General features: G+C 51.2%; 1 protein-coding gene across 1 annotated transcript; it reads left to right on the top strand.

Moving 5' to 3' along the window:
* The first annotated feature begins 1,978 nt into the window (after positions 1-1,978).
* Positions 1,979-3,265, top strand: LOC108447852 (fibrous sheath-interacting protein 2-like). Its single transcript, XM_017739032.1, has 3 exons — positions 1,979-2,263; positions 2,594-2,683; positions 2,984-3,265. Exons 1-3 carry the CDS (start codon positions 2,042-2,044, stop codon positions 3,263-3,265), a joined length of 594 nt encoding a protein of 197 aa, XP_017594521.1. The 5' UTR covers positions 1,979-2,041.
* The last annotated feature ends 5,896 nt before the right edge of the window (positions 3,266-9,161 follow it).

Raw genomic sequence — 9,161 nt, forward strand, 5'->3', positions numbered from 1 at the left:
TTCAAGTTTGGTGCCTGCTTTGTGTTTCTCCTAATTCTTATCTCACAGAAGGTAAACAGTAATGAGTATTTTGGACCAAACCACTACACTAAATTGGTGTTTCTGCCCAGTTACAAACCCAGCCCGCTACAATAGGGAAGAAGGTCTAAAAAGGGAAAGGGGGAAAAGCAGAGCCCAAACCGGGCATCTCTGGTGTGGCAATTCCTCCCATTCCTTCCTGCTGTCAAGGACACTGCCTCACAGAATGACAGGACAGGGGAGGGGGGAAGGGGCCTGTGAGCAGGAGCTCTTGCAGCCGGCTCACATGGAGGGGGTGGCCCACACTGTGTTAAAAAAAACCAACAACTCTTGGTGTGGTTGTCCAAGAACAAGTGATTTATTGTGGAAAAGAAAAAGTTAAAACAAAAGGTAAAAAGTCCAGGCGCAGATATCAAAAACTCTAAGCCGAACCGGCTATATGCCTCAATGCAGCAATCCAGCGATGCTGGGTAGGCCTCAACTAATCTGAGGCCAAAATTCTTTAACAGGGTCTCTAAATAGAGATCAGGACCAAATGTCCCAGCGTCACATCGCTCTAACAGCTAATCCAAGGAGAAAGGACAAATTTTCAGTCTGTATCGGGGTTTTATATCCTCTGTTCCCTCCCAGATACACCCACAGACCGCCCACAGTCCTGCCTTCAAGGCTTCAGATGATTGGGGAGGGGATCTCTGAGGTAATGTCTTTCCTCCAATGGCTCCCTGCTGCTAGGGGACAGCGGGAAGGGGCGATGTCATCTCCTTCTGTGGTGGGAAAGGCTTCTCATTTGTATGCATGGTTGCCAAGGAGTCAAGTTGCAATCCCTCAGGGATAGCTCTGGGGTGCTGCCTGTGGGGACGGTTTGAAGTCTCTGGGGAGGGAGACACTTACAATGGATTATTAAGTTTACCGTTAAAAAAAAATTGTAATCAGCAAGTGATTTAATAAAAGGAGTGACCTGACCAACACAACTTCATCACTAATTCTTAACCACCAAACCTGGTAATCAAAAAAGATGTGAACAGTAATCACCATCAAACATGTAACTAGGGGACATAAACAATTTTAACAGGGAATAACAAGGTTCAACAACGATTATCAACCCTTTTTAACCACTTAAATGATTATTTTTAATTATCTTAATTAATTAAACCTACAAAATCTAAACATTCAATCATGCAAAAGCCAACTCCATAATTTCATGAATAACACACAGGGCTGTCCAAAGGGGCCTCCAGGAGGTCACCCCTCCCCCCCGGGTGTGGTGAGCGGTTTCCATGTGACACAATGCCAGCGCAGTGATGTGACAATGCGGTGATGTGACATCACCGTGATGTAACAATGCCCCATCGCTGGGAGACCTGCAGCACGAGGAGTCGGCTAGGGATTGCAGCACCATGAGAGCTCCTGGAAGGATCTGTGGAGCACTGCTCAGCATCACAGCACCACAAGAGCTCTTGGAATGAGCTGTGGAGCTCCATCTCACTGCTGGTGTCCTGCCAAAAGGCAGAGGCACTGCTGAGTGCACTGGGAATTAGGGGGGAGGAGAGCAGGGCTGATAGAGGGGACTCAGCCAGGGAGCCTGGGGCTCGGGGGGCTGCTCTAGGGCCTGTGCTCTCTTGCACCTGCCATGCAGAATACTGAGCTAGTGCCTGAGTGTCTGTGTCTTCATAGATTGGCCACAGAAGACCACACCTGTGAGAAGGAGATTCGGGTGAAATGGATTCTTTCCTGCTGGACCTGCCACTTGGAGTCAAGATCCATGTGAAACCCAGACCCAAGCCTGTGTTCTGCAGGGGCAAGCTGGGGGAAAAGGTAAAGGAAGAAGAGAAAGGTAGAAAAGCCCTTCGCTTTCATGGGGTTCCCATCATGCGGAGTTCTTTTGGCCACCTAGAGCAGGAACTGCAGCCTTTCAATCGAAAAGGGCTGGGCAGCAGAGGGAAGCTCCAGGCTCCCTGGAACACAGAGAAAAAGCATTTGTTTGTTCTCTTCACTGGTTCTGGCAGCTTTTCACAAGTACCACATGGCACCACTTTGCTGCTCTTACCTGCCTCCTTCATACTCCGAAAAATTGCTCTTACAGATTCATGTGCCAGGTCTTTCTTTCAATCTGGACGATCCCTACTTGCACCAATTCAGCCTGAAATACAACTGCCTGCATGACCCCCACCTTCGATACTACCACAATCGCAAGGACATCCTGCGGTTGCTGAAGAGACAGGGCTTCGTCACCTGTGACAACAAGGTAGGTTTGGATATCAGGCTGATCAAGAACAGCCCTCTTCAAGCGGGGCTCCCACAGCCCTTGCTGCAGGCGCCTGCTGCTGCCAGAGGGCAGGGCCATGTGCTGGTGTCCCTGAGAGCAGAAGCAGCAACAACATCCCCCTGGCAAGTCCCAGAGCTGGGGCGAGGAGCCCTGCTCAGCCCTGGCTGGGGGGACATCAGGGGCCCTGACACCAAGGCAGGGGGGAGGACTTGGGGGCAGCTCCCCTCCCACTGGGGCCGGGCTGTTTTGGGGATGGCCATCTGCATGGCTTGACAGTGCTTGGGGGATTCTGCCCTCGTCCCTCCACAGGTGGTTTGCACTGTGAAGGACTTCAATGAGTACAGGCACTACCTGACCAGGCTCAAGCTGGAGGCAGAACAGATCTTGGGGCAGCAAGAGGTAGGCAGAGTGGGGTGTTCAGGGGCACGGGATGGCGGTGCCCAGGGCTGGGGCGTTCCTTGAGGGGGACGTGGTCAGTGCAGAAGAGAGGAGGGCTGTGCTGCTGGGCCGGGCGCAGTGGTGGGGAAAGGACTCAGCGGCTGGGAGCTGAGCCAGCGCAGGGCGCTGGGCTGGGCACGGGCAGCACGGCCACGTGCAGGCACGTGCAGGGATGAGGGAAGCCCTTCTCTCCTGCCCTCGTGGCCTGGCTGAAGCAGGTTGTCCAGACAACATGAGCCACAGCTTGGTATCACCTTTCAGGAAGGGCTTCTGTCACCCCTGGCCAAATTAAAGGATGGCCCCAAACTGCCAGGAACCACCACCTGCTGGGGGAAGCGGCGGCTGCGGCGCCCAAAAACATCTAGCCTCCCCCCACCCCCCCTGAAATCGGGGAGATCCAGAAGAGGGAAAATAGCTTGGACTAGGGCCAAACCTACTCCAGAGCTGAGCTGGGCCAGGACGATGCCAGCACTGCCGCTGGCTCCCAGAGGAAGCTGGACAACACTGCTGACGGCCTCTTTAAAGCTGTCTTTGAGCGACTGACTGCAGTAGAAGCCCAGAAGCTGCAAGACGTGGTTGAGGCCATTGTACACAAAGTGTTTGCAAGACTGAAGGTCCCTCGGGATCAGCGTGCACAGTTTTCAAGGAACACTGCCCAGGGGATCAGAGGAACAGTTTTCAGCAGCTGCATGAGAACAGAGCCTGTAGAAACACCTCTAGACCACCATCAGGAAATGGAAATGGTGGCCAAGGAGCTTCTAGCAATGGTGTTGGAGAACTTGGGGAACCGTCTGGAGTCCAAAGCTTCAGAGCAAGGGAGGGCACCCAGGCGGAAGGAGCAGCCTGTTGATGGAGGAGCCACCCGAGCAGACAAATCCAAGGAAGCTGAAACAGCCTCCTCATACAGAGCTCGTGTGCAGGCTTTGCTTGACAATCTCACCAGACAAGTTGATAAAAGTGTTTCCTGCCTCTTGAAATCCATGGTAGCTTCTCAGTTTGAAGAAGACTCCAGCTGCGAGTACGCCGAGCTTCCCAGGGGTAAGGTCTCCAACAGACAGATGCAGCCGACAGAGCTCGTGTGCAGGCTTTGCTTGACAATCTCACCAGACAAGTTATTGAGAGTGTTCACTGCCTCTTGAAATCCATGGTAGCTTCTCAGTTTGAAGAAGACTCCAGCTGCGAGTACGCCGAGCTTCCCAGGGGTAAGGTCTCCAACAGACAGATGCAGCCAGGATTCCCTGGAGCATCCAAACAGCAAAGCCAGGAAGTGAGCATGGGACTAAAGTTGTCTCCCTTAGGGCCAGAGCTCCCTGCAGAAGGGACTGGCTGTGCTGAAACCCTGGAGCCTGAGGATCCTGCAGTGGAAGAGAAAGAGGTGGAGGACAAAGAGGTGGAGGAGAAAAAGCTAGAGGAAGAGGTGGTGGAGAAAAAGGTGGAGGAGGAAGAGGTGGAGGAGGAAGAGGTGGAAGAGGAAGAGGTGGAGGAGGGTTTGGTGAGAGAAGGGAGTCCAGCAATCTCAGTCAACATTTCGGATATAAGTGATACAAGCACAACAAAACAGGCCGTTCAGTCTGTATTCAGGAAGATTTGTAAGTGTATACCTGCACCACCCCCTGAAGAGAATTTTCAATGACCTGTCCCAAACCCAGCCACATCCCAAGGTGGAGAGGAGAGCTGTGCTGCTGAGGACACTCTCCCCTCCCTGGACCCACAGTTTTCCCAACACTCCATCCCTCCGGTGGGTCCGAAGCCCCCTGCCCAGGCCAAAGCACGGCACAGATCAGTGCACCCAAAGCTGGTCTGAGGCGAGCAAGGTGTGTGGCAGGAGAGCTGAAGGGCCCCTAGACAGCAAACACAGACCTCACACCCTTGTTCTATCAATAAAAAGTTTACTCCTAAGGCCTTGCATGTGCTTCCTCCAATCCAGGCCAAACCGCACCTGTGCATTTTCCCTGCTGTAACCTGTCCCGTGCTCTGCCCTTCTACAGCCTCAGCCACACTGCGACCCAATTTTACAGGGAATATCAGCTAGGGAGATACGGAGTAACCAACATTTTTTGTCTTGTACAGCAAGCTCTGCTGTCAGGGACAGCATTCGAGGCAGCCTGGCTTTCACCTTGTGTGAAGGACAATGATGTCTTTGCCTTGTGATCCTTTTTGCAGGGCCCTTTCTCCTCAGACCGAGCTGCCCCAGAAGCTCTGCACAAGCTCTGCATGAGCACTCGCTGTCGCTGTGCTGGGGGTGGACAGCAGCGTCTCCATCTGGGCACTGCTCTGCCACGTGGCCTTTGGGTCTCGCCTGCCCAGAGGAGGGAGGCAGGGAAAAGGTGGAGGCCCAAATGCTGTTCTGAGTTTTCTCCTTTTTTTCCCACCCTCCGTGGGGCAGGGTAATGCAGCTGCTCAGCAGTGGTGGTCTGTGAGCGAGGGCCGGTCTGGCACGGTGGGTGGAACGGTGCCACTGCAGGGGGGTTAAACGGGCTGGAAGCTGGGATGCCAGAGCACAGCTGCCATCAAGGGCCTGTCCTTCCCCCAGGTGATGAGATAAGGAACAGCTGGGGACCTAAGGAAGGCAGCGGCTCCCGCTGTTTCCCCCATCACTCGGGCTGGGCCCAGCAGGGCTCGTTCCATCTTCTGCTGTGGGCGGCAGCCCTGGGGGGGGGGGGCCCAGCCCTGCTTGGTGGTGCCCAGCAATGGGACAAGCGGCAATGGGCAAAAGCCCTTAAGCCCGAAGTCCTGCCTGAACATGAGGAAGAAATTCTTTCCTGTGTGGAGACCACCTATGGGGGTGGCAGTCAGAGGTTTTGGAGTGTACAGGCCACCTGTGTCAGTTGGAGGTTGGCACCTTTGGCTAGTGCAGGGACTCCCACTAACGACAGGCTCAAAACATTTACAGGGAAAAGGACAAAAGGTCAAAAGGATGAGAGGAAAGCTAATGTCTTTGTAAACAATTTGATAGGTGAAATTATGGGTGTTACTATCTTTGAAATGGGTCTTAATGTCTTTACTAACTTTGGGCAGCAGGTTTGTTACAGAGCCCAGACAGCTTGGCTCCTGAAACGGACAAGGGTCTGCACAAGCCTGAACTTCTGAACTTTGAGATAACATAATAGGTTCAAGGGGGAAATATGTAGTAGGTGGATTGGAAATGCTGTACTTTCCTACTACCTCAGCCAATGGGGAAAGTTAGAGGGCAACATGCGGTCTGGAGTTAGGATTAAAGGAGGCTGCACCCTCCTAAGAGAGAGAGAGAAAACCTTGTGGGCGTGTGCCCTGGTGGACCCTCTCCCTTTATTTGAATAAAGCTGAAGGCCTCCTCTGTCTCTTTTTTGGACATAAACTGTTACAGATGGTTGGCTTTCACAGGTTGGTTACCTATATATCGATAATTAGTTGATGAATTGTTAAATAAAGTGCCTAATTAATGTACAATGAATTTAAATAGTTATAAGCTAATGAATTAAGCGCACGGGTGTACAGGAAGCAATGCATGGGTATAACCATTAGAGGCAGGGACAACAGGGAACTGATGGGCTTTTTTGAAGGAACCATTACCCCATGAGACGATATCAGTACCCAAGACCCTGACTGGAAAACGAGCCGACCAATGGAATGGATCCAATTAGAAATGATTGCTCAAGGATGCACCATGTTAAAAGGCAATCAGAACACCGGAAAGTGGCCAATCAGTGAGATTGAAAGCGCACCAGTCCTGGAGGTGACAGAGACTATAAAAACTGACCAAGTGCTCGGTACCAGGTTCTCTGGTGGAAACTTGTGGTCCAAGGGAGTACCCGATGTGTCACATTGTTCATTTTTCTGGCTTGTAATGTAGGGCCTGAGCTTATCTTGGGTCCTCGTTCTCAGTTGCTAATTAATAAACGAGTTAACCTGCCAAAAGGTTGCCCGCCTCGTTTATAACATAAACCTCTGGCGTTTGTGGTTTTCCTGACAACTGCAGCCTTGTCCAGGATCCTTCCACAGTCTGGGTCTGGCACACGGCAAGAGGAGCTGGAGGCGTGCCTCAACCAGTTTTTAGGTGACCAGCTCCCTTCAGCACTGGCCAGCACCAGGCAATTGATTGGGTACCTGAGACTGTCCAGGAGGCAGATGAGAGGTGGACCAGAGGGGTCCGTGAAGAGTCCACAGGATATTGACACCCAGAAGGGGCAGTAAAGTTGAGAAAGGGTGTCAGCAAATCTCACTGCTGAGTACAATTTCGGGGAGTAAAACATGGCAGGATGCCCAGGTTGGGCAACAAAGAAAAGTCTAAAAAGGGTAGTGACTATAGGGATGAGGATCCCAAAATACCTCGGAAGAGTCCTTTCAGAGAATGTTGAGATGGTTTGCACATTCTCCCAGAGGTACTTAAGGACATGGACACCCAGAGGGAGCAGTAAGAGGCACCGAGAAAGGGTCTCGGCAACCCATACCCAGAGCGGGCAATATGGTGTTAGTTTGGGAAAGGATTGGTTGAAGGGGAGTGTGGAGAAATACAGTTATGATGCCCGACAGGCATCATAAACCTGATAGGCTGGAAATAAATCCCCATAGACTGGTGTTTATAGAACAGATAGTTGTTTATTGCAGCGTTGGTGGTAAGGGGGATTTTTCCTCCTAACTCACCTGCCTTTGTCAAGTGCTGTGGTATATTTATACAGTAAATTTTGCTTTGATGTTGCTATGTCATTACAGCATCATGGCATACATGCCAGAACTAATTTACATAGCATGATCTCATGGTTATTAGATAATTCTTTGCACTGCGCATGCACTTCAGGGGTCTTCTGGGGTCTTTGTTGAAGGCTTCTAAAGTGTTTTTCACACTTGAACTTTTCAACTTTGTCTTCGGGGCATGCATAGTTACGGTGCTCCTTGGTCTATTCGGTCTTAACCAGCCTAAATTCTTTGTTTTGTGGCTAATTGGCTTTGACTTGCCAATTTCTCATTAGTACTACACTTATCTACTTCTAAAACTGTACACCTGGTAAGTTTGTTGGTTTTGGGGTTTTTTGGGTTTTTTTCTCTCTTTTTGTCTATTCTGGATTTAAGCAACTAGTTAACTATATACCAGGCATTACATTGTATAAAAAGTTATTCGTATCAGGTCATATGGGTATCAAAAGTTATGATTCAGGTTATATAAGCATCAGGTTATATAGGTATAGAAGTTATGATTCAGGCTACATAAGTAAAAGCTACGATTCAGGCTATATAAGTATAGAAGGCTATGCTTCACGTTATATTGATATTCTTCAGGTTATATTGATAAAAAATCATGATTTAAGTTATATTGATATTAGGTTACATAGATATCTTATAACTCAAGCTATATAAGCACTTTGTTGCTTTGACCTAAGTTATACAGACATCAGTTAGGGCAAATAGCAGCGGGAGGCTATGTGATAAGGAAAGAACAGTGTGGACTCGGAAGTTCTCTGCCTTATCTTCAAAATCTGCAGTCTAATACAGGGCCAGCTGCAAGTCTTTTGTATTCCCGGCTTCCAGGCGAGAGACAACAGGGAGGTATTGTTCCTACACCCCCACCCCTCCCCAAGCCATTACTGAGCCAGGCTGGAGGATTTGGGTTTGTCTGCTTAAAGGTAGTGAAAACTACTCGGGACTGAAGGGGGTTCCTCTATGGTGAGGAGTGCCAAGGCCAGGTGCAGGACCAGCAGGTCCGTGCAGGACCAGCAGCACGGGCTGGGGACGTGTGGGGAGGTGCAGGGCCAAGCCGTGGCTGTGGGGCATCCGGGGCTCAGCGCCAGGAAGAGCCCAGTGCCGCCACCCCTGCGGGCAGGGGCTGCAGTGGCCCCCCGGCCCCAGGAGTTGCAGGACACCCCGGCCACCTGCCCGTCCTTGTGGCACCGTCAGCTGTGCCCGCCTGCCGAGCTGCGCCGGCACCTGGTGCTTTACAGAGCTTGTGGTGCTGGGAGAGCAGCCCAGGGGTCTGGACAGTTGTGCTGGGGGGTGTCTGGACACTGCGGCAGGACAGGGGGGGAGCGGCTCAGGTGTGCAGTGTAAGGTACAGCGACCGGCTTTGGTGTACAGTGTAAGAGACAATCCGTCACCAAAGCTCGGCCTGAAAAAAGAAGGGATTTTGTTTGGGTTGCTGGGGAGGCGGGTGATTTTGCAGATTCGGTGGCTGTGGGAGGGTGAGAGCCCACTACTGGAGAGGTGGCCAAGTAGGCCCTTGCAGGAATTGGTTAGAAAGGCACCTCAGGTATGTGGTTGCTAAGGGTGTCAGGATCTGCTATTGTACCGGGGGCTCACCACACTGAAGCCCTTGCGTTTCTGTCAGGAAAATTAATCCACAAACACCAGAGGTTTATGTCCAAAAAGGAGACAGAGGAGTCCTGTTACTTTATGCAAATAAAGGGAGAGGTCATGGGCATTTCCCATGGGGTCTCTCAAATTGTTAGAGGATGCAGCCTCCTTTTTA

Source organism: Corvus brachyrhynchos, unplaced genomic scaffold (genome assembly GCF_000691975.1).
Source record: "Corvus brachyrhynchos isolate BGI_N302 unplaced genomic scaffold, ASM69197v1 scaffold427, whole genome shotgun sequence".
NCBI lineage: Eukaryota > Metazoa > Chordata > Aves > Passeriformes > Corvidae > Corvus > Corvus brachyrhynchos.

Bases quoted from the DNA above. Each gene is read 5' to 3' on its own strand.
- LOC108447852 (XM_017739032.1), top strand. From the start codon at position 2,042: ATGGCACCACTTTGCTGCTCTTACCTGCCTCCTTCATACTCCGAAAAA. The intron at 2,264-2,593 runs GTAGGTTTGGAT...GTCCCTCCACAG, and splicing joins TCGTCACCTGTGACAACAAG to GTGGTTTGCACTGTGAAGGA. The intron at 2,684-2,983 runs GTAGGCAGAGTG...ATCACCTTTCAG, and splicing joins AGATCTTGGGGCAGCAAGAG to GAAGGGCTTCTGTCACCCCT.